General features: G+C 34.7%; 1 protein-coding gene across 2 annotated transcripts in view; it reads right to left on the bottom strand.

Annotated features, from left to right (window-relative positions):
* Positions 1–6,942, bottom strand: part of LOC120339924 (uncharacterized) — a 125,094-nt gene extending 118,152 nt beyond the window's left edge. For both annotated transcript variants that reach the window (XM_078116168.1, XM_078116169.1), the window contains exons 1-8: positions 6,819–6,942; positions 6,424–6,552; positions 4,785–4,898; positions 3,019–3,096; positions 2,572–2,646; positions 1,572–1,649; positions 1,257–1,373; positions 819–854 (exon numbers count right to left, since the gene is read on the bottom strand). In XM_078116168.1, coding sequence (XP_077972294.1) covers positions 819–854; positions 1,257–1,373; positions 1,572–1,649; positions 2,572–2,646; positions 3,019–3,096; positions 4,785–4,898; positions 6,424–6,552; positions 6,819–6,867 — 676 coding nt within the window. In that variant the 5' untranslated portion in view covers positions 6,868–6,942. The remainder of the gene's footprint in view (positions 1–818; positions 855–1,256; positions 1,374–1,571; positions 1,650–2,571; positions 2,647–3,018; positions 3,097–4,784; positions 4,899–6,423; positions 6,553–6,818) is intronic.
* Between the last annotated feature and the right edge of the window lie 19,115 nt (positions 6,943–26,057).

Raw genomic sequence — 26,057 nt, 5'->3', positions numbered from 1 at the left:
TAGATATTAAAAGAATAGTATTTACATATAGGATTGGTTCTACACATTTATGCTGGAGGGAAGTACGGAAAATCAATAAGACAGCTTATCCATATGGCGAACCACAGCCTCTCGTTCGGTTATCAGTCAATGTCGTGTATGAATTTAGATGGATGCATGGACTTTATGGTGGAGGAAGCCACAACCAACCAGTGATCACGTGAACCACTCTACAGCGAGTAGTTTTAGTTTAGTCACAGTAATTAAAAATTAGTCCAAAATAGCTGTGATATACTTGAAAAAGACCCAGTGCTCTGTATTAGAAAAAGGCTAATTATCCAGATTATGGTTATGAAACACGTAAACCAATTGCAATCGTCAACTGGCAAAAACACTCGAAACAAGCGTCAGAAATTTTTTAATGTAAAAGTATAAGAAGAGTATTCTATGGTTAAGGGTCGGAAAACATCAATCAAAATACAAAACTTTTAAAGCTTCATCAAATTACGAAAATTAGCTCGCGTTTGGTTTCCAGTCCATGTCAGGAATGAGAATAATTAACACGTTATTTGTGTCAGATCCATGACATAGTGGTGGAGTAATAACCAACCAGTGGTTAAGTTAACACTTTGACATGTTCATAAGAAACACTATATTTTTGGGTAAGCTACTCTCGAAGTATGTGTACCCGGTTAGGGTCAGCCATAGGTTTCAGTCCATTTACACAACTTGATGTAAATTAGGCAAACAAAATTAGTTATCGCCATATTGGTACACATACTTCTGGGTCGCCATTTTTTGTTTATTAATAATTTTTTCATTAAATTAAAGGTGTTCACCTCCAAAAAGTTTCTCTGTAACTTGCTGGAAGAAGCCTGAAAAAAAAGCATATGTCAATGTAATGATAGATTTACAATAGTTTGTAGAGGCAAAACCATGAAAATTTGTTTGGTATTGACTTTTTAGATCCAAGCCATATAAAGATGATGAATAAATGAATGTTGTTCGTCTTAATTAACCATAAAATTTAAACTTTCCTAAGATCGTGAGGCGGTTACATGGAAGAGCTGTGATCCAGATAATTACTCTTGTTATGCAAAAATTAAATTGCAGTGTTTAACAATGAATAAAACAAGAAAACGTGACTCGTCAATATTTTACAAGTCATATGTTACACTTGTAAGTTCATCTTGATCTTGTAGACACAATTAGTTAGTGATTAGTAAGAAGTTTGTTGGACCTAGCAAGGTTGATAATTTTAATTCGCAAAAACATACCTTTTGCTGGTGAAATTCCTCTATACACAGGAGCAATGGCTGTGCCTGTATCTGACAATGGTTGAACAGGCGTTCCAGTTGGGACTGATGACGTGGAAGGCTGTGAAGGGGCTGCATCTGGAGAGAAATAAAAAAATATTATACGAAAGTTGAAATATGGTATAGTGTGAAATATAAAAAGGCATTATGTGGTGGTGAGCGTGTTCCTAACGCTTAGCACAATGCGCCACACCCCCATGCTTGATTTTATATCAAATTTAGCAAGCAATAGCATTGTGACATTTACCTTGGCCAAATCCCAAAAAAAATAATTACCTGTATGTTCTATTTGGATGTTGACAGGGCCATGAAAATGTGTGGTTGCTCCTTGCCCTTTAGTTATCGTTGCTTCACCTAAAAAATTTATATAGAGAGGCCTCAAGTATAATATACCACCAATACATGATACATAGATTATTTTAGAATATGGAGCATCAGAAATTTCCAATCTCCATCCATAATACACATACCCATTTAGTGATTTATGTCGATTGTACAAAGTCAGAGAAACGACCCAGGGGATACAACGACAGCAGTTAACAGATGTACAGCTCATTCTTATCAACTTTAATTCACAATTTTTTTCAATGCTTGAGTTAATGAATTGTTTAGAACTCTTGCTACTTTTATTAACAATAAATTTATTTGACTATTATGCTTCTCCCGAAACAAGCATGTTCTGATCCAAACAGACTTTGCTGAATAAAATTAAAAGACTCATAAGTCATGACTAATATATATGAGAATTATTAACCAGTTGAAAATAAAATATCAACTAATATTTTTTTTACATTTTGTCAGTGCATAATATGCACCCTCGTATTAAGAAGACAACATGTCACCTTGAAAGTGCGTATTAGACGTGGAAAATTCTGTGATTTGAAACGAATAAGAAGACTATTTATTTAGTGCTTCCCCAACCTAGGGGTCGCGATCCTCAGCGGAGTTGCCTGAAAATGCTCTTGGGTCGCTTTGTTTTAAACAAAGAATTAGAAATTATTCAGTTTATTTTCTAGGAAATTTAATTGTTTATTTTGTATTGAAGTGTTATCAATAATAATTGAAATGTGGGAAATAGCAAAGTGTTAAAACTTGTCAACTTACGTTTTGCCTATGTACAGTCACGCAACTACACACGTTTAGTATTGGAGCATATTCTTGAAACGTGAAATGTTACAAAATTTATTCTTTAAATATGGATCACTCAAAAAAGGTTGGGAACCACTGGACTAATCTGTTCAAGAACTTAAAAACAATCCAATTACCGAGTGCTTACCTGCAGTCATGTGAATGTTTGATGAAGCAATATCAACATTGGCATCTTGCTCTGCTTGCAAATATGTTGCAGAACCTGGAATGAAGAATAATGAATATGAATGAACTTAAAAAATAAAATTTATTGACAGTGAAAAAAGCAGCATTATGTCAAATCTCGTGATACAGACAACGCAGCTGTTTAGAGAGCACTATCAATTTAGAGGGTATAAAAACATATCAGAGTCCAGATAGGTGAGGTAACAGTCTGTATGAAAAACAACCATGTCAACTTTCCAACGATTTCATTTGTAATAAAAAAGTCATAGTATGTGATACTGCAAGGCGGATCTGACACATTTTATAAAAGCTTCAGTGTTGCCTCCATGTTGACTAAATGTAGCATTTCTAATTTCGATTACCTGAAAACCAATAGCACTATATGAGAACAAACTATAAATACATTCACCTGCCACAAGCACATCTTCATTGCTTATTTTTATATTTACGTTGCGTTGCTCTCTGCTTTGCATATGCGATGACAAACCTGAATTTGAATATGATGAATGTTGTATAAGGATAGAGAGAAAAATTCCCATATTTGGTATTCTATGGTTGCCTATCGTTGTCACTCTTAAAATGAAAAAAAATCTCAAAAGCAAAAAATATTGAAAAAATAAAATTTGTAAAAAAAAAATTAAAAAAAACAAAAAACTATTTTACATCCTACTACACCTATTTAGTATGATGAATCAAACAGTACTGACGATACATACTTTTAAATTAGAATTCAATGACTTTTTTCAATTTTTCAGAATAAAATCTTTTTAAAACAGTTTTTATGAATTACATGCACAGAGAAACATCACAGGATTGGGAGTCATATTCGCTCTGTTTAATGCATGTATGTGATAACTCCCTCCTCGTTGCATGGTGCTAAAGGGTTGAAATGAGGAAACAAGACTTACTGTAACTATATACCTCGCCTAAATTATAATTTGAGTTTCACTTTCGCAAAGATTTCATGACATACAAAATTCAATGGTATTGAAGCTGGAACTCCAGATCAAAGGATAAAATGAAGTTCTGGAAAATTTGTAATTTCATCCTAGCTCCCAGACCCATGGGCAGACACTTTCCATTATTTTCTTTTTATTTGGGGGTCAGCCAGGATCGTCAACCAAAAAAAACGGTGGCGTGTTCCTACATTGTTACATCTGATAACCTTTGATTTTATCATTATACTGAATATTCAGAATGCCACTTCACTATACAAGTATCTGATATCGCGGGACCTGTGCTGTTTTTCTTGGAAATGGTGTCCGGCGTCACTAAACGAACATTTCAAATTCCGGGAGAATTTGCCCATGGTTCTTGCTAACATACCAGAATGACAAATTTTACAAAAGTATTTGGGTTAATTCAATTTCTAATCTTGCTTAAGCAGGCTAATACCACTTCATAAATATGGATGTTAAAACAAATTATCCAACTGGACTTGACATCAACATTTAATTTTACATTTTCAACTAATTCATCATCTCAAGTTCTTATGTCCATTTTCCATTTTTCTAAAATGTCTAAAAAAGTAACTAATTTTCAAGTGCCTACTTTCAGTCCGTCCCCACATATACCTCAGATGCAACTTGAATTATTATTCCGAAGTATGAAGACTAACTAAAGCAAAAACCGATCTCCTCTAACGTATTCAAACCTACGAGTGGTCTAAAAAATCAGCACAAGCAGCTTCAAGCCTGATTTGAACAAACCTTTGGACGCCTGCAGTAGCCTGCATTAGTCCGATTTATCATTGTGTCATTTGGTACAATAGATGTTTGTTGTAAATTATCTGTTACGCTAGTTTTTTGCAAATAAACTGTTTTAATTCCTAGTTTCATATTGAGCCTCTTGTCCAATAAGCAAGTCTGTTATCTGGAACTGGCCCACTCAACAAAGTAATTGCCCACACTTGCTCTACATGCTCAGAAGCCACATTTGATTATGTAATGAAACTTATATTGTCTTAGTGAACAGAAGTATGAATTTATTGCATACAAAATGTCTCCCAACTGCAAGTCCAATTTACCCCCAGTTAAGAACCTCTGAATTAGAGCATTGAAACTATGTCAGTGCCACAGGTTGAATATAATTGGTTTCCCCACTTCACCTAAGATGGGATAAATTAGTTCTATATTGCTCTGTATGAAAATACTCGACATTATTCTTGGTTCATACCTGATGAAGAGGAAATTCCCTCTTTTTTCATTTTTGGTTTGGCCGATGGTGCATCATCCTGCACTTGATGTTGTAGTGCAGGCGCATCATGTTGTAGTTCAGCTTGTGGTGCTGCTGAAATAAAAGTATAAAGTTAGACAATACCGGGATTATGTTGTGTGATAAAAGTACAATTTTTCTAAACCAAAACTACCATCCAGACTTTCCCCTAAAAAATTATTATTAATTAATTAAGCATGTCAGTGCTATATATTGTCCGATAACACATTTTTCATATCCAGATGTAACCTAATTTTCTGGACCATGGTTGTGGAGAAGAATATTTTTAACAAAAACTTTCAATATAAATTGACACAAAGCACTCTTTGTGGCTGTCCTCTTTTTTATGCTATAGGCAAACAAAACATATGGTGCATGTCTGTACAAAGCAACTTCCAAAAACCGTGTTAATTCATTTAGCATTTCGGGGCTGTCCATTAGGTTTAAAGGAAGCGTGATAAAAAAAAAATTTCAATTCACCTTGATGAACTTTATTTGCCTAAATTTGTCTTTCCTAAATCCCACTCATTTCACAAAACAACTAATCAGTCAAGCGTGATTGAATAAGATTTTTCCTAAGGTCTTCCAACTGAAGTTCCAATAGCATCATAATACCTAGTTCATATTTCATAAACACTTGTCGACTGGTGACGTTAAATCTACCAATAACACTCGCCACAACGAAGGTCACGTCTTATTAGTATGAAAGGCACTAGTTTACGAAAACCTATTGAAAGTTATCTCAAGCATAATATTTTTATACTACATACATAACCATAGAAAATACAAGCCGATAGCCGCCCAAGATCTCTGCTGATTCATGAGGTGACCAGCATTTCAGTAAACCGTTACCATCCACCAAAATTGCACCTATAACGACAGCGTACTACAGTGACTGGGATAACAAAACCGCCAGTTCATTTTAGCACTGCACGTCTCATTGGTATCCTATTCATGAGCGATATACTGAGGCTAATAATTAATCATGTTCAATAAATTTTCTAAAGCTGCACCAGTTTATGGATTACCGAAATGAAAAATGGCTTGTTCGAAAAAGTTTTTACTTGAGCGAGTAGTAGCAATTTCCAAATTTAAATTTCCGAAGTTGTTTACAAGATGTTGACAAATTTTGAAAAAACTAGACGCGGGCAGGTCGGCGGACCAGTGCATTTTTCTCTGATGCCTTGGAAATAAAACACCAATTCAACTCTTCCGTGAAGTGCACATCACCAGGATGACAGCATAACCCATGTGAGAAATTTCAACCAGATCGGCACAGTAGTTTAGTTAGACGCTACAGCTAAACACAGACAAAAAGACCGAAAACAAGGGTCTCCTAGAGCGGAGATCCAATGAAAAAATAAAAACTGCCCTAGTGTACTGCTAGTATTAAAAAATTTGTTTGTGACAAATAACAAATCCAATTGAGATTATCTATCTCAAATAGTCCCTTTTATCAGTAACTGCTACTATGATCAGAGTGAGAAAAAAAAATATATATTTTCACTTTGATTTTGAATTAACTATGTACGTATGTCTCAACTATGTATAAACATGCCGTTTACACAAAACCCTATTCATTCATATTAAAAATAATTACCATTATCTCCAAAATGCATGTGAATGTTCACGTTGTCTACATGAATCACTTCTGCTTGAGCTTGAACTACGTCTGCCTGAGCAACAATCTGATTTACATGTCCTGCATGCAGTTCATCGATGTTTGCACCTGAAACAAAGTATATTCAAAAAACCATGATATGCATTTCTTCTGATATAACAAAAATATAGGTTTATGATTCAACTATCATAAGCGTCAATCGCATGATAATATCCAATAAATTTCTAACAGAGCTTGAGTCGTTAAACTGAAAATAAAATTATTTAGCAATAGTACAACTAGAGATCAAACATCAGAAAGATATAAACATAACTTATGTTCTAAATGACAAGCTTGTTCTGAAATTTTTGGATTTAATAATTACAAATACATACCTAGAATGTTCACATTAGCTCCCTCTTGTGGTTGATTTTGATCTGCCATTTTTTCAGATAAAAGTCGAAACGTGGGAGATATGCTGCCGAGTACTATTTTCAAGAATATTTATATATAATATTTAATATCTGTTGAACATAAAAAAACAAATTTTGAAGTCAGAGAAAGGTGTATTTACAGAAACAATGAAAACAAAAAATCTCAGCCTGGAAAAACAAATAACCATAGCATGCCTTCCAACAACATTCCTGTGAACAAATATCAATGCCAGACTACACATGACAGTTTAAAGCTGACAAGTTCACTATAAATTTGGTTACAGGGTTGCACAAGGAGACACCACTTTTTGCATTCCCTGCAATCTTGTTGTGCCATATATGAAATTATCATTTCGGCAAGATGTCATTAAACATAACTACGTTACAAATATGCTCGCCACTGGAATGGTGTACTACTCGTCGCTGTAGAGTAGTCCATGCATCTGGAAAAATACCTAACTAACTAATTCCTTACCCGACACGAACTGGTAAACGGATGAAAAGCCGTGGTTAATCATACGATTAAGCCACCTGTTCTCTCCCTCAAGATAAATATGTAAAATTTACAGTCATGGCTTCTTCTACAGACCCAATACTCGAATCTTCAATCGCCAAGCTATTCTTATATATGAAATAGACTTAGTAAGTAACCTATTTTAAATTTCTATTCAATACATAAAATAAATTATTCAGTGTTCAATGCTAGAACACAACTCAGATATAGGTTAATTATAAAACATCTGAAAATACATGTCACAATATTAGAAAAAATGCATCTTATTTTGACAAATTTTTCCAGGTTATCAAATGATGCAATTATCCAACCCCTTCCAACATATTAAAATTTTTCGCAACCCGTGAGATTTAATAATTGTGTTTTCAAACAAAAGTTTGCAGAAGTGCAATATATATATAGTACTTTGTGAGAAATTGGTTTACTCTTTGTGACCTCTAAAATCTAATGAGCGCCCTTCTGTGGGGTTGCAACATCCAGTTCCTGATCTACAGGATAAGTTGAAGTAATTTCAGGCTTTAGTGGTTACTGCAATCAAAGCTTTCTCGTAGGCTCACGTTAACACAGATATATTGCTATGACCAAGCCGTAATATTTATTATGCAAATATCTACCAGAGGTAAGTTAGATGCAAAGGTAAATATTCATCATACCTGATAGCTAAACAGGTAATTTATGAATGTTATTCCTAAATGATCTGTAATTTGGCATCAGGGAATTAAACTAATCTCTATTTGTGATGAGAATAAGAATATTAAAACTTGAAGAACCTGTTTGTCTCAATAATAGCTCAATTTATGTTGCTGTTCTATAAATGTATGTGAATATATTTGCAAACAGGAACTTTCTATTTATAATTTTAACTTCTAAAATTGAGTTAAAGCTTGGTATCTACCTACTGTATAACCTTATGTAAAATATTCGATGTGGCTAAAATTTTCATCACATTGATATGATGATGATGGTAATTCAAAAGCATCCCTATCAAGGATTCACAATCCTCAAAGTAATCCTGCATAATAATCCAACCCTATTGGCACTACCTTTAATCAACAAATCAGCAGATATTAAATTTGTAGTAACTGGTTTTGATATTTTCTAGTTCTGATATGTAAGCAGAATTGAACCAAATTGAATTATAATATCAAAAAAGTGTGGAATGTGCGATAACGCTAAAGCACCAGCCACCAATGTTCATTTTCATTATTTTCTGTGGGACACGACAAGTAGCATTATCAAAGTTTTAGTTGTTGAAGCGTCGCCAATACATGACCAAATACTGCTTTTTCTGATTTCTTTGTTCCGACAGAACTACTATAGATTATGTTTACCTGATAAACAGTTCTGGTTCAGAGAAGATCCAAGAATATCATTCAATCACAAAAAATGTATTTTGGGAAAAATAATATTCCTCCCCATATTTGTTAGCTTATTATAAAAAATACTATCAGTCTTTACCATCAGATCATTTAAACAAAGTTGACACAGAGTCGACTTAGAGCGAACACAATTATATCAATATCAATAAATGGCAAGTCATTTAAATGTCACAAATTTCCAATTTGGAACCCCCCCTCCTTTTTTCTGGCTGCGCCGGTGGCTGGGTGAATCTGGAATTCCAAATACATTCTAAAATCCTCATCAATTGGACAGGGACATGGGAATTAGAATTAATAATATTATCATTGGTGATTACGGGGGTCCTAGCCCCCCGTTTGGAAAATATTTTGATGTGAAATTTATATCTATTATTTAGCTGTCTTTACATCTTCGCCTGTGTGAACTCACAGTCCGATGTCCATCGATGTCCGCCGTTGCGTGAGAATCAAGACTTGTAAAAAAAGTACTTTAAAATATTGTTAAACTATTATTAGAAAGTCGGTCGCCAAAACGATTGCAGTGACAAAAAACAATCCGCAATTGCGATAAAATTACAACGCCGCATTGTTAACGTGTTTTCAGTATTCTAGTCATTTTCTTCTAAATAAAAAGAAATGTTCGAATTATTCGATTACAAAAAAATCGGATTTTGTCAGCCCCTAATCGCGGCGTACATAAATACTCATTGAATAACAATAAAAAAGTCGACCCGACCCAATAACAATAAATTACCACGAGTATTTGTAACGATTGTAACGTCACTGATATCCGCGAATTATACTTTTCTCTCAAAATGGATTTTCACTGTTTTTATCGTTTCATTTTTCACATTTGTTTCTCCCCGGTATTAGATAGCTCATTTATGAAACAATAAAAAGCGAACAATGCGAATGGTTACCGATGATGGCGGATTATTTAATAGTCGACCATATTTGCAAGTATATTCTTAAAATAGGACGTGCTAAATATTAATCAAACGACAACAAAGCGAGGCGATCTACACGCAACACGTCTATTCAACAGACTTTCGCTGACAATTGTCTGTTCTTCAATAAACGCCTTACGGCGTGAATTGCACTTTTAGCGCGCTGTTTTATTTCCACCGTAACCCCCTATTGGAAAAATCCCGGCTGCGCCCCTGAGACGAATATTATTGAATACACATTAGTGTTAGTCCATCGACATAATAGAGATAAATTCCGCCACGATTATCCCTCCACGCACGCAAGTATTAATTGTTGTGCTACCACCGGCTTTAATTTATTTTTTCTCGCGAAACCATTCCTTAATTTAATAAAAAACGCAAATGTTATTGCGCAATCACCGTCATAATCCGAGTAACGAGTGAATGATAAACAAGTACAGTAAATCCGATTCGCAAATTTCCATCAGCCAATGACATGTTTAATTTTTCAAATATTTCATGCCGGCTGTTATACTTTTATTTTTGCTGAGTAATATTTAATAGCTATATAATTATTGCCTCGCCAAACATGTCTGTATCCGATTGCGATAAAAAGTAGGACAAGATAATTGTAAAATGTTTTTAATCATAACGTGGAGGACGGTGCTATGATGTGTGCGCGGTATCCGGTATTCTTATAAACAAGAAAAAACGATATTCGAAGGCAGCAATATTCGAATTGGACATCCCTGGCGTAAGGCACTGAGTGCTTTATGACTGTTAAAATAACACACGTACCATTCCAATGTCTATTAATTTTATTTAGTATTAATAAAGGTAGAGATCATTCTGAACAACTCATTATTAAATCGAGCGCTACAAAAAACAGTGAATTAGAAATGATAAGAAGGACTCTGTATGTAGATGAGTTAAGCTACTGTTATTGTGTGTCTGGTATCTCCTCTTGATCGTTTCACCGCACTAGAAAAACTAGTCAACCGGCTACGACTGCTAGAAAATATTTGTCTAAAAATACTCACTTTCTGAACATTCTGGAAGTTTAAATGTGACTGGTAGACCGTGGGTGGGCGATAATAGGTCAACTCTGTATCTGATCAAACATGGCCGTTTGAGTTCAAGCGAGAAGTGATTCGCACTGCATGCTTGGCCTCGCGCGTGTTAAGTTACACAGTGTATAAGTTGACATTCCTCGAGTTTAATAGCACCTGCATAGAAGTATTCGATTCCCCGCTTGTCAAATGCTAAACAAGGGAAATTTCGTAATAAACAGTTGCTTCATAAAGGATAATTCATTCACGAGATACATATCAATAGTCTAACATTTATAACGAACATATCAAAATACCATAGATTGTCAAAATCCACAGAATATTATTGGGGATTTTTTGTAGAAGTATATTCAGTCGGTGGGAAATTAAAAATATAATGAATGGATGGCATCGAATGTTTTAAAATTATTTGCGAAGATTTTCGGTCAAATAATATTTTTGCATAGTCTGGATACTTGGTGACAGATCTTCTTCGAAAATACATTAGTCATAAGTATCGTAAGTTATATCGCAAATCAAGACACGGTGTCACATTTATTTTGCACTCCCAAAAGATGACATATTTTGCAAATCAAGTCGACGATCCTATCGTCCAAGAAGCGTTTGGTCGAGTGTCTTGTGGTATTTGAGTCAACGATGAATCAGAAAATAAGTTGCCGTGTTTGGTGAAGACAGTTAATCATTTCCGGCCTAACTATTGCGTGGTATTACACAAACACGTATTGAATGGGGTCAAGCATAGTACCGATAAGAAGTTGAGAACAGAAAATCGAGATTTTATATTAAAAGTGATTTTTTGATTTTACCAGGTTCAAAATCACGATTACGGCAACATTATTTTACGAGTCTTGCTCGCACAGAGTAAACAATTCAAATTAATAGATTTTGAGGTTAATAATTTACGCTAATATTTAACGAGAGCCCCACTAATTGTGGTACACACTGCGACTTAATAGATTGAGGGGCACCACGCTGGCCATGCATCTGATGAATTAATTCTCGGAGACTATCTTTGAGTACATTCGGCAATCTAACATTAACAATTATATAATGATGTTATATAATGATGATCTATTTTTTGTATCGCCCTAATTTAGAATATCACTATTTAGAAATCACATGAAGTTTAAACCGTCACCAACGATCGGGAAACCATTTGAGTATGATGTTTGGATGACTCTAAAAAGTGCTGTTTTGACGATCTCACCGATGTGCGACTACTTCTTTTTGGCGGCCGACTTTTTTAACAGTCTTTAGTTCAAAAAATGATTGCAAAAATTCTCAAATGTTATTGTCCCGGAGAATGCCTGTTTTGTATCAAATAAAATCCAATGCGAAGGGCATTCCCAAGACAGTTGTACATTTACGATTTTAATACAGCAATATGGTGGGGAATTCCGGCTATTTAAATAATTATAAAAATATAATAGGATTCTGGATTCAATTTAATTAAATTTCGCGAGATTTTACCGGGAAATATTATTTAGAGTTTTAGACCACATAGAAATACCATTATTGTCGATTTGTTTAATCGTTATTTTAACTCGAAGCAACACTGAATATTCAAGCATTGATGCGGAGTTTTTTTTATACGAAAATAATACACGCACGATAGAAGATAAAAATCTGAATAAAATTAATTCAGCTTGTGTAATAGTTATCTTTAACACTTCCAGCTGAAGTGAACGCACAGTTCCGCCTGAAGTGGCCGCCTTTACATGTGAAATAATGCTTGTGAATAAAATAGAACACGCTTTAACATAGCTTGCCAAAATAAGCATGTCGGTCGTTGAAATAACCACGGTGACAAAAACCAATCAGCGATTAGGATAAAATTAAAAAACGCCACGTTGTTATCGAGTTCTAGTCTTTCAGTAATCTCCTAAACCAGGGGTCGGCAACCTTTTGTCGCTCGCGGGCCAAAATTAAGGGTGCAAGTCATTGGCGGGCCGCACATATTTTAAGTTGAAAAATCGAACGGATGGTACTTTTTATAATAAAAATCAAGCAGTGATACATCTCTCGAATAGAGTATAGATTTATTTCCTCATTGCATCTCATAAAATTCATTTGCATATTTTCGGCGCCATTGAACCCTTTGCACTTAGCATCAACTTTTCTGCGTTTTGTTGCCATTTGCTTAATTATAATTAAATTATATGCTCAATAAACGAGTAATTGTAAATTATTTAATTGTTAGATTATAATATAAAGTATATATTTGTCAAAACGGATGTTTTGTCACCATAATTTAGTGAAGCGTCGCTGGCCGGATTATAGTGCTCCGCGGGCCGGATCCGGCCCGCGGGCCGTAGGTTGCCGACCCCTGTTCTAACCTACTTAAAGCTTATCCACTTCTGGCGCTCTGGCCTTCTATTATATATTAAATATACGGTATTCATTATTCGTCATTCGTTAAAAATATTTGATTTTGCCCATAACTAATCGCGACGCATGTGGAATATCTTATTGAACGATAGTAAAAAAAGACTTTATTAACATTAAATGACAAGTAAGAGTTTTAACGTTCAGAGTTTTATCTGATATCCGTGAGATGTAATTCTCGCTCAAATTAATTTTCACAATTTTTATCGTTATATTTCAGAATACGGTCATATAATAGGAAACAATTTTTGGGAAAAATATCGATATCTCGCGGCACACTCACAATTGGACTGGGAATCACTGGCATATATTATTCGTTTTTTTCCTATAATAATGTTGTTCCGAGACCGTCAAAATTCTGTTCTTGTTGTGTTTCGTTTAACACATTTTTACAAGGCTTTGGGATGTAAATATTTCGTACTGGGCTTACAACATTCGCGAGAATGCGGTTACATTTGCTTCTCCCCGTAAGATAGCTAGCTATGGAACAATGAAAACCAAACAACACGGTTTCGTTATCGTTAGATTAATAGTCGACGATAAGTAGATGTTTGAAATATTACAAGCAAAACATTCCCAAGAAGGCGTCTGGCAAAGGGAGGCAAGCAACACGCAACTCTGGAATTCATTCAACAGCGTACCACCAATCTGGCGGAATTTTTCATGAGCATTTCATTTTTATTCGTGTCATATGACCCGAAAATTTACCCAATATTTCACGTATTATATATCATATCAAGGTCTTTGAGTACTAGGATGTCTCTTGAAATGTTAATAAAAAACATTCAAATCCCTCGCTTCTTGCCAGCTATTTGGTCGCGTTATTCTCTTCTTACAGTTGACTGCGAATCGTTTTTTACGCTTCAGTCGATACCAGACTAGTGCATATAGAACAAGTAGACCGTAGTAAATATTTTCCGCTCGAAGAGTTTGTGTGTCGAATCAGGCTAGGCCATGCATGTTTCACCGATGGTTGTGGTAAGAATCCTATAAAATCACAACGAAAACTGTAATCGTAAGCATTGCGAGGTACTTCAGGTATCTGGGAAAGAAAACGCTTATATAAACTCACTTTTTTCTGTAACGATACCTAAATTTCTTAGTTACCTGTACCACCCAAATTTATGCAATTTTTTTTCTAGTTGTGCGACATTTTACTATTGCAGCTGGATGCGTGCATTATGTAAGCGACAAGCCGGTAGGCGCCCAGTTGGATCTCCGCCATTGCTTGAGGCCCGCATCATTTCAGTTTACTAACGCATAATAGGAGACACTACTAAAAACGCCAGTTCAGAACGCTGGGCGTTCCGTTGAGTTCATTTGAAACCCTGCGCGCCTCTTTGTAATACTCGCGTGACTAATATACTGTGGCTGAAAGTTTAAAAAAATGTTCACTAAAACCCCCAAGGCTTCTCCAGTTCATGGACTATCGAGACCAAAGACGACTCATTGGAAAGAGTACTTTGCTATGCGGAAGGTAGCGTTCTTGGAATTTTGATTTTCGACATGGTTGGCGAGAAAACGGCGATAAATTGTAAAAAAACTAGAAATTTGATAACGATGGGCGCGTTTTTTCGTTGTTGTCATGGAAACGGAACTTTGATCCAGACTTTCTATATAACGCACATTACTAGGGTGACAAGATAACCCGCATGTAAAATTTCAACTAGATCGGTCCAGCCTTTAAGACGCCAGAGCTGGACACACAGACAAACAGACAGAACGACCGATAATAAGGGTCTCCTGAGCGGAGATCCAATATTTTATCACTTCCAAATGCCATATAAAGTATACTCTTACATTGTTGTCTAAACTCTAGAGAATTAAATTTGCTCCCACGCTAGACATTAACAAACATTCTAAACCTAAAAGTTTTCACATGGAGAAATACACATCTGATCATTGACAATGTATTTCCATTGTGTAAAACAGGGTTCCCTAAAATTGTTTGGTCGCTATGACGCTTACTAGCTGAATATGTTGCAATACATGCAGATCTCAGTGAATTTGTTTTTTCAAATTGCATAAAATTACTTACGAATTATTCTATCATGTGATATTCTATCTCTAATAATTTTATTCTTCTTTTAAGAGCTTTTCTGGAAGTTTCTTAACCAGGCCTAAAATTAAAAATTATTTTTTCATCTTATTGCCAAACATTTACAAGTTTCACTCCTGAAATATGAAAATGATACATTACTTGCAGATATTTACATAACTTTATTCAGATTAATAATAGACTTCAGATGTTTTATTTGTGTGAATGATCTGAATTAATTGTTGCTGCAAGCATTTAATTTCATAATTATCTTCTATATTTGAATGCTCTCTGACTAATACTCAATAGCGACTCCAAATCCACAAACCAGTATGTGGAAATTAAATCAGTTGAATCAAATAAAAATTACAATCAAATTTCTAATTTTGAAACTCTGGTAACTGCTTTTTTTGCAAGATCATTACACGGATACAGCAAATGAATTTGTTCAAGATAGAAACATGACAATTGAATATATTTTTTTTAAAACTAATTTACAACTTAACTCAATACCAGTATATATCATAATGTCATATTTATTTCCATCATTCCAAACAACAAATAGGACGCTAAAAAAACTTTATCTACCCATGTTAAGCAACAGCAAGCCCAGGGAACAACTCTAATTCATTCTGCAAACAGAAGATGAAAATTATTCTGGTCCTTATTTCCTGAATCTTCCCCACGAAAATAACCTAGCTCTGATTTCATATAATCCTGCCTTGTAATATTTTAATTGCGGTAGTCATTCGACTTAAACTTCTGCCAAGAGCTGTGGTAATATTACTTAAACTTATTATATCGCAATTAGTTATCTTATTATTCTTATGTATATCCAAGATACGTTTATTGCGGGATTAAGGATTTTGGAGCATTTGAATATCCACAACATGTGTTATGGACATAGCCTTGAAGTCCCCTTTCCTATTCTATGATTGAAATAATATGTAGAAAATCTTTCTATACTAAATCCTATTATATACATGATTTATAAAGTCGTTTCCTATTACGAGCAAGCATATACATGATGGAATTATACAATGATTTAAAATTATGTATTGGAAAGTATTAATCAACATTTTATGTTTATTTGGCTTAAATACTTTTCACATACCGGTATATACTTTTCAGGCTTGAGATATATTACTTTGAAAATTTTGAAAAAATCATGATCCTTCGGAAATTAAACAAAATTATTGTTGGTTTAATTATCCAAAATCACTAGTTCCGATTATAACAGACTCAATAACAAAATTTGATCAAACTAAACCCTTGCCTTCTAACCTAACTACAAGGTCACAAAAATGACAAGTCAACCGTCCAATATAAAAAAATCTCGCTAAGTGCAAAAGATACAACCGGGAAGTGAGAAGGATACAAAATGAAGTTAGAATTTCTTTATTACATACAGCAAATACCCGACATGAAGCCATTTTCTGCGAGGCTAACAAACTATCATCTAACCCCAAACCGCCTTATGCTACAAATGGGAACAGTAACTACAAATATATTATGAGATAAAAAGAATATATCATTTAGACATTAAACAATTTAAAGTTTATGAGAATCCCAGATTTCAATAGCTGATAACATTTTCAATCATTATTACGGTAAGTATAAAACAATTCTTACGCAATAGCTGAAACCAGAAGTTCTCATTCTTTCTCAATGAATTTTTCTCTTTGCCTCAGTTGAAACTCTTTATTTCTCTCGCTCTATGTGTAAATACTCAATTATCATTTGTTGTTCTTTTCATCATGGGTCATTAGCTTGTGAAGCGTGTAACCTGCAATCTGGCTTTTATGTAGTTGGATAGTTTATAATGTATCCATATATTATATGTATGACAATAGTTTTAGTTTCTAAACGATATTAGTAATACGACATGCAAATATGGAGTAAAATTGTCACCCAAAACACTAAAATTCATGATTGGAAAATGCCTAAATAAAATCAGTTGAAAGTATGTTTGTTTAGATGACATTACAGACTTCTCAAATAAAAATTGGTATACCATCTTCTAAGAAAATACTTTTTCATGCTCCTAATATTTTTTTACATTAAATCTCTGTTCTCATCACTGATAAAAAATATATCCCTCCACTCAAATTTGCATAAATTCCAGATAGCTGATTATCCAATCTCCACACACTACTATCATGATTGTTGATAAATATCAGTATTCAATTCACTAAGAAGAAATCCCTACCAATCTTAAAATAATGTTACAAATGACAAATAAATGTTTACAATCATCTTTTATATTGCAAAGAACACAAAGACCATGTCATTGTTTTGCTCCCAGTCTGTGATACTATATGCAAAATTTATTAACGTAATACCATTGTGTACCTAGACATACCCAAATATAAATTCCAACCAATATCAAATTCCAAGTCAGGCAGAACTTTATGTTGTATCTTTCTGTAGACTATTACTATTTACAAAATATTTATAGTAACAGATTCGTTTCATTGTAGTCCATTGAGTATATTGCCCATAATATTCCATTTATATCCACCAGGTAGTTCCCATATGAATTGACATTGTAGTATTTATAGTTTTTAGCATTAAATATTAAAAAAAAATAATATCTAAAAGTTGTAATACTATGGATCACAGTGTTAAAAATTCACAAGCTGTTATATATTATTTCAAGTTGTTTTAAAACTTGGATGTTGCTTAACTTTTCTATATTACTTTCGTTATAAGGGACTTCTTAGTTTTCATATTCACATTGCCAACATTTGTATAATTAACCCCATTAACTTACAAGTTTCACATTACCTATAAAACCATTATTATATATATAACCGAGAAGACTATTAATAATGCACTGTTTACTATAAGTACAAATATATATGTATAATTAACCATATTAGCCTACAAGTCTCTCATTAGCTATAATACTCAGGCCAATGCCAAAACAACCCATTTTGCAGAACTCTGCAACATGCGGTCTACTGACGTCACTTTCACAAAGTGATCATGGGGCGTTAACCAGGCATTCAAAAAACTGCACCATAGTGCCAACTAGTGAGAGAAAATAACTGTACAACAAAATATTGCAGGTTGCCATAAAAAGAGTTTGCTAGTTGTGTCTATCAAATACAAATAAATATTAAAATAATAAATTCAACAGAACTTATTTTGGTATAGACTTGGAGATGGCGATATAACCAAAGGTTATCAAAGTCTACCAACCAACACTCTTTGCAGCTAAATATTCAATGAAAAAGAAATAAAAGATAATCGTTGACTAGTTAACTACCGGATATAATTAAACGAAGGATACCCTCAATACAAATGATAATATGCAGGCAAGAGGTACAATAAAAACAAGCAAATAATAGAGAAATATAAATATAAGTATAATAAATTCAAAAAAGTATAAAAAATATAGTACAGTAAAGATAGTATGCACACAGTAGCTAGGGGACACTTATATGATGGGTAATTACATGTTTTTATCATTATAAATTATCATCACTACATGTTAGGAATTTTTTTAAATTAAATGCTGGAAGCCAATCTAATAGATTCAAGAATTTGATTTCAAATTTTTGCACCAGTGAACTTGATTGATTTTTGGGAGAATTTAGTGTCAGCACTTGGGATAAAATAGGTAACTAATTTTGTTTGCTTAATTCACATAGACATGTGTAAATTAAAGGAAGCATATGGGCAAGGGGTATGTTCACTTGGCCAACACAGACAGTCCCCGAACTCAGAGTAGAACTAGAATAAGAAAAATCAGATGAAATTATGGCCCAACTCTAACCTGGTACACATACTACGGGAGTATCGATTTTTGGACGAAGATCATGTTTGATACGAATATTGGCTACTGCAATTGGTGAAATAGAACACAAGCGATTCAGGCAAAGTGCCAGAGGAAAATTTATGAACAATTTTTAAGAATGGAAAATTGCAAAATAAAAAGTTCCTAAAATGCTAAATGGCACATAATTAAAGATTAAAATTCCAACATCTGTTGACAGCTTACTAGATAAATGATTTAGATGTTCCTGCCATGTCAGACCTAGAGACGGGCAATTCAAAATACCAAATCCGTAGGTTTCAAAGCCACAAGGATCCAATAATAGGATTCGGTCTCCGCCAGTTTCGGGCCAAGTGTTAATTTTTGTAATTCAGATTTCTAATGTATTAATCAAAAATGACCATTCTTTCTCGAGTCAAAATATTTCGTTTGAATTTATTTGTGCCTGCTCTCAAGGTATCTGTGCAAAAGCAGAAATCAAATAGAATAAGAAGAAAGCAATGGACACCACATGGCAAAGACTTGTTATTAAATTTTTTTTCTTTCATCTTTACTATCTATTTGACATATAATAATAATTAGTGACGAGTTACTGGCCATATTACGATTACATGCTTCATTTTACATTAAAGGATCTTTCGCGGTGTAAAATTTCTTCCGAAAAAATTATGCAAGCCAAAAGCCAGGCATTGAATGTTATAACATTTACAATAAATTTTGATACAAATTTTAGTTGCGCATAATTTGAATACTTCTATGACACGCCTTCTCCAAAAATACAAAGTTATACCACAAGAGAAGGCACTTTGTCACATTAAGTGTGCACTCTTGAAAAATTACATATTTTTGGAATCCAAGTCAACGATTCATCTTATCGTCCAAGATCGACACACGCGACAAGTGGACAAAAATCGAAAAAATGTTGCTGCATTTGGTAAAGACAGTTAATCATGTCCAGCCTAACTATTAAGCAAACACTTATTGAGTGGGGTAGAAAGTAGAATATACTGATAAGAACAGAAAACAGTTCAAGTGATTTAATTTCATTGTCTTGAGGAATGCCGATTTGGTATCAAATAAAATTCAATGCTTGGGACATTTTCAATTAAATACAAAGACAGTAAGACATTTACAATTTTGTTTAATTTTAATCCAGCAGTGTGGTGGGAGAATTGTCACATTTGAATAACAATAAAAATAGAATAGGATTCAGTGTTCTGGATTGGATTTGAATATTCTAGAATGGTGGATTGTTCTATATTGCCCATCCCTACTCAGACCATGGTCAATAAAAATGCCAAGATACCTAACAGAAGTACACACTGATAAACTAGTTCCAACAAGGGATAATTCAAGCTCCCCTGTGTTTTTAATAATAATGATATAGGTACCCAAATAAATAAACTAAAACAGTACAATAAGTTACCTCTGCCAGCACAACAAATACAGATGCTTCATTCAGAATATGAAATTGTACCAGTACATAATACACCTACTTGACGTTGTGTCCTCAAGGGCTGGGCTGTTTTATTTCCACCGTAACCCCCCATTGGAAAAATCCCGGCTGCGCCCCTGAGACGAATAATATTGAATACACATTAGTGTTAGTCCATCGACATAATAGAGCTAAATTCCGCCACGATTGTCCCTCTACGCAAGTATTAATTGTTGTGCTACCACCGGCTTTAATTTATTTTTGCTCGCGAAACCATTCCTTAATTTAATAAAAAAACGCAAATGTTATTGCGCAATCACCGTCATAATCCGAGTAACGAGTGAACGATATACGAGTACAGTAAATCCGATTCGCAAATTTCCATCAGCCAATGACATGTTTAATTTTTCGAATATTTCATGCCGACGATTGTCCCTCTACGCAAGTATTAATTGTTGTGCTACCACCGGCTTTAATTTATTTTTGCTCGCGAAACCATTCCTTAATTTAATAAAAAAACGCAAATGTTATTGCGCAATCACCGTCATAATCCGAGTAACGAGTGAACGATATACGAGTACAGTAAATCCGATTCGCAAATTTCCATCAGCCAATGACATGTTTAATTTTTCGAATATTTCATGCCGGCTGTTATGCTTTTATTTATGCTAAGTAATATTTAATAGCTATTTGTAATTTATTGCCTCGCCGAGCATGTCTGTATCCGATTGCGATGAAAAGTAGAACAAGATAATTGTGAAATGTTTTTAATCATAACGTGGAGGACGGTGCTATGATGTGTGCGCGGTATTCCGTAATCTTATAAACAAGAAAAAACGATATTCGAATCGGACATCCCTGGCGTAAGGCACTGAGTGCTTTATAACTGTTAAAATAACACACATACCATTCCATTGTCTATTAATTTTTTTTAGTATTAATAAAGGTAGATATCATTTTGAACAACTCATTACTAAATCGAGCGCTACAAAAAACAGTGAATTAGAAATGATAAGAACGACTCTGTATGTAGATGAGTTAAGCTACTGTTATTGTGTAGTCTGGTACCTCCTCTTGATCGTTTCACCGCACTAGAAAAACTAGTCAACCGGCTACGACTGCTAGAAAATATTTGTCTAAAAATACTCACTTTCTGAACATTCTGGAAGTTTAAATGTGACTGGTAGACCGTGGGTGGGCGATAATAGGTCAACTCTGTATCTGATCAAACATGGCCGTTTAAGTTAAAGCGAGAAGTGATTCGCACTGCATGCTTGGCCTCGCGCGTGTTAAGTTACACAGTGTATAAGTTGACATTCCTCGAGTTTAATAGCACCTGCATAGAAGTATTCGATTCCCCGCTTGTCAAATGCTAAACAAGGTAATTTCGTAATAAACAGTTGCTTCATAAAGGATAATTCATTCACGAGATACATATCAATAGTCTAACATTTATAACGATGATATCCTTAACATATCCAAATACCATAGATTGTCAAAATCCACAGACTAATATTGGGGTTTTCTTGTAGAAGTATATTCAGTCGGTGGGAAATTAAAAATATAATTAATGGATGGCATCGAATGTTTTAAAATTATTCGCGAAGATTTTCGGTCAAATAATATTTTTGCATAGTTTGGATACTTGGTGACAGATCTTCTTCGAAAATACATTAGTCATAAGTATCGTAAGTTATATCGCAAATCAAGACACGGTGTCACATTTATTTTGCACTCCCAAAAGATGACATATTTTGCAAATCAAGTCGACGATCCTATCGTCCAAGAAACGTTTGGTCGAGTGTCTTGTGGTATTTGAGTCAACGATGAATCGGAAAATAAGTTGCCTTGTTTGGTGAAGACAGTCAATCATTTCCGGCCTAACTATTGCGTGGTATTACACAAACACGTATTGAATGGGGTCAAGCATAGTACGGATAAGAAGTTAAGAACAGAAAATCAAGATTTTATAATAAAAGTGAATCTTCTGATTTTACCAGGTTCAAAATCACGATTACGGCAACTTTATTTTACGAGTCTTGCTCGAGTAAACAATTAAAATTAATACATTTTGAGGTTAATAATTTACGCTAATTATTAACGGGAGCCCCACTAATTGTGGTACACACTGCGACATTATAGATTGAGGGGCACCACGCTGGCCCTGCATCTGATGAATTAATTCTCGGAGACTATCTTTGAGTACATTCGGCAATCTAACATTAACAATTATTTAATGATGTTTCACATCTATTTTTTGTATCGCCCTAATTTAGAATATCACTATTTAGAAATCACATGAAGTTTGAACCGTCACCAACGATCGGGAAACCGTTTGAGTATGATGTTTGGATGACTCTAAAAAGTGCTATTTTGACGATCCCACCGATGTGCGACTACTTCTTTTTGGCGGCCGACTTTTTTTACAGTCTTTAGTTCAAAAAATTATTGCAAAAATTCTAAAATTTTATTGTCCCGGAGAATGCCTGTTTTGTATCAAATAAAATTCAATGCAGAGGGCATTCCCAAGACAGTTGTACATTTACGATTTTAATACAGCAATATGGTGGGGAATTCCGGCTATTTAAATAATTATAAAAATATAATAGGATTCTGAATTCGATTTAATTAAATTTCGCGAGATTTTACCGGGAAATATTATTTAGAGTTTTAGACCACGTGGAAATACCATTATTGCCGATTCATTTAATCGTTATTATATCCCAATCAGCGATTAGGATAAAATCAAAAAAGCCACGTTGTTATCGAGTTCTAGTCTTTCAGTGATCTCCTAAACCAGGGGTCGGCAACCTTTTGTCGCTCGTGGGCCAAAATTAAGGTTGCAAGTCATTGGCGGGCCGCACATATTTTTAGAAAGTTGAAAAATCAAACGGATGGTACTTTTTATAATAAAAATCAAGCAGTGATACATCTCTCGAATAGAGTATAGATTTATTTCCTCATTGCATCTCATAAAATTCATTTGCATATTTTCGGCGCCATTGAACCCTTTGTACTTAGCATCAACTTTTCTGCGTTTTGTTGCCATTTGCTTAATTATAATTAAATTATATGCTCAATAAACGAGTCATCGTGAATTATATAATTGTTAGGTTATAATATAAAGTATATATTCGTCAAAACGGATGTTTTGTCACCATAATTTAGTGGCGCGTCGCGGGCCGGATTATAGTGCTCCGCGGGCCGGATCCGGCCCGCGGGCCGTAGGTTGCCGAACCCTGTTCTAAACTACTTAAAGCTTATCAACTTCTGGCGCTCTGGCCTTCTATTATATATTAAATATACAGTACTCATTATTCGTCATTCGTTATAAATATTCGAACTAATCGCGACGCATGTGGAATATCCTATTGAACGATAGTAAAAAAAGATATTATTAACATTAAATGACAAGTAAGAGTTTTAAAGTTAAGAATTTTATCTAATATCCGTGAGTTGTATTTCTCGCTCAAATTAATTTTCACAATTTTTATCGTTATATTTCAGAATACGGTCATATAATGAGAAACAATTTCTTGGGAAAAATATCGATATCTCGCGGCACACTCACAATTGGACTGGGAATCACTGGCATATATTATTCGTTTTTTTCCTATAATATTGTTGTTCCGAGACCGTCAAAATTCCGTTCTTGTTGTGTTTCGTTTAACACATTTTTACAAGGCTTTGGGATGTAAATATTTCGTACTGGGCTTACAACATTCGCGAGAGTGCGGTTACATTTGCTTCTCCCCGTAAGATAGCTAGCTATGGAACAATGAAAATCAAACAACACGGTTTCGTTATCGTTAGATTAATAGTCGACGATAAGTAGATGTTTGAAATAATACAAGCAAAAAATTCCCAAGAACGCGTCTGCCAAAAAGAGGCAAGCTACACGCAACCCTGGAATTCATTCAAAAGCGTTTTCCTATGGACAGCATATAAGTATTTCAAGTTTTCTAATCTAAACCACCAATCTGGCAGAATTTTTCTTAAGCATTTAATTTTTATTCGTGTCCTATGACCCGGAAATTTACCCAATATTTTACGTATTATATATCATTAGCAAGGTCTTTGAGTACTAGAATGTCTCATGAAATGTTTAAAAAAACATTTAAATCCCTGGCTTCTTGACAGCTATTTGGTCGCGTTATTATCTTCTTACAGTTGACTGCGAATCGTTTTTTACGCTTTAGTCGATACCAGACTAGTGAATATGGAACAAGTAGACCGTAGTAAATATTTTCCGCTCGAAGAGTTTGTGCGTCGAATCAGGCTAGGCCATGCATGTTTCACCGATGGTTGTGGACTTGTGGTAAGAATCTTATAAAATCATAACGGAAACTGTAATCGTAAGCATTGCGAGGTACTTCAGGTATCTGGGAAAGAAAACGCCTATATAAACTCACTTTTTTCTGTAACCACACCTAAATTTCTTAGTTACCTGTACCACCCAAATTTATTCAAATTTTTTTTTTTAGTTGTGCGACATTTTACTATTGCAGCTGGGTGCGTGCATTATGTAAGCGACAAGCCGGTAGGCGCCCAGTTGGATCTCCGTCATTGCTTGAGGTCCGCATCATTTCAGTTTACTAACGGATAATAGGAGACACTACTAAAAACGCCAGTTCAGAACGCTGGGCGTTCCGTTGAGTTCATTTCAAACCCTGCGCGCCTCTTTGACATACTCGCGTGACTAATATACTGTGGATGAAAATAATAAAAAAATGTTCACTAAAACCCCCAAGGCTTCTCCAATTTATGGAGTATCGAGACCAAAGACGACCCTTTTGGAAAGAGTTCTTTGCTATGCGGAAGGTAGCGTTCTTGGAATTTTGAGAAAACGGCGATAAATTGTGAAAAAACTAGAAATTTGATAACGATCGGCGCGTTTTTTCGTTGTTGCCATGGAAACGAAACTTTAATCCGGACTTTCTATAAAACGCACATTACTAAGGTGACAAGATAACCCGCATGTGAAATTTCAACTAGATCGGTCCAGCCTTTATGACGCCAGAGCTGGACACACAGACAGAACGACCGATAATAAGGGTCTCCTAGAGCGGAGATCCAATATTTTATCACTTCCAAATGCCATATAAAGTATACTCTTACATTTTTGTCTAGACTCTAGAGCAGTGTTTCCCAACCCGAGTCCGCGGTCTCAAATGAGTCCGCGAAGCGTTTTAATGAGTCCGCAACGAGCCAGAAATTCACTACGGGCCGCAAACGTTTTTGCAAAAGGTAACTACTATCAGCCAAGTTACGATTTACGTTAAAATTCACATAAAATATAAAAAGCAAGTTTATCCACATAACATTAATCAAGTCAATTAATACTAGTTACTGAGTATGGCTGGGCATATATTCGAATATTCAACTATTAGAATAGCAATTCACTATTCGAAAATTTGGTAACAGGTGACGCGACAGGTCGAAACGATTGGATTTCACAACTCACTTGCGAATTTCCGATAGGGACGAAAACCCGAGCACACGAGGTGGTAATGGTGGCAACCCAAGTTTTCTAAATTGAAAAGCGGCAATACGAAAAACTGAAAATAAAACGGAGAACACCATAACTTTTGTTTTATAATTGTACGCGACCGATTAAAAACGCTTCTTTAGACATTGACAAAATTTCGGGTGATACTGTAGGATTATGTGCACCAGGGCGTTTTCCCTTAGGC

The sequence above is a fragment of the Styela clava genome, chromosome 9 (genome assembly GCF_964204865.1).
Source record: "Styela clava chromosome 9, kaStyClav1.hap1.2, whole genome shotgun sequence".
Taxonomy (NCBI): Eukaryota; Metazoa; Chordata; class Ascidiacea; order Stolidobranchia; family Styelidae; genus Styela; species Styela clava.
This window is presented reverse-complemented; position numbering and strand designations above follow the sequence as displayed.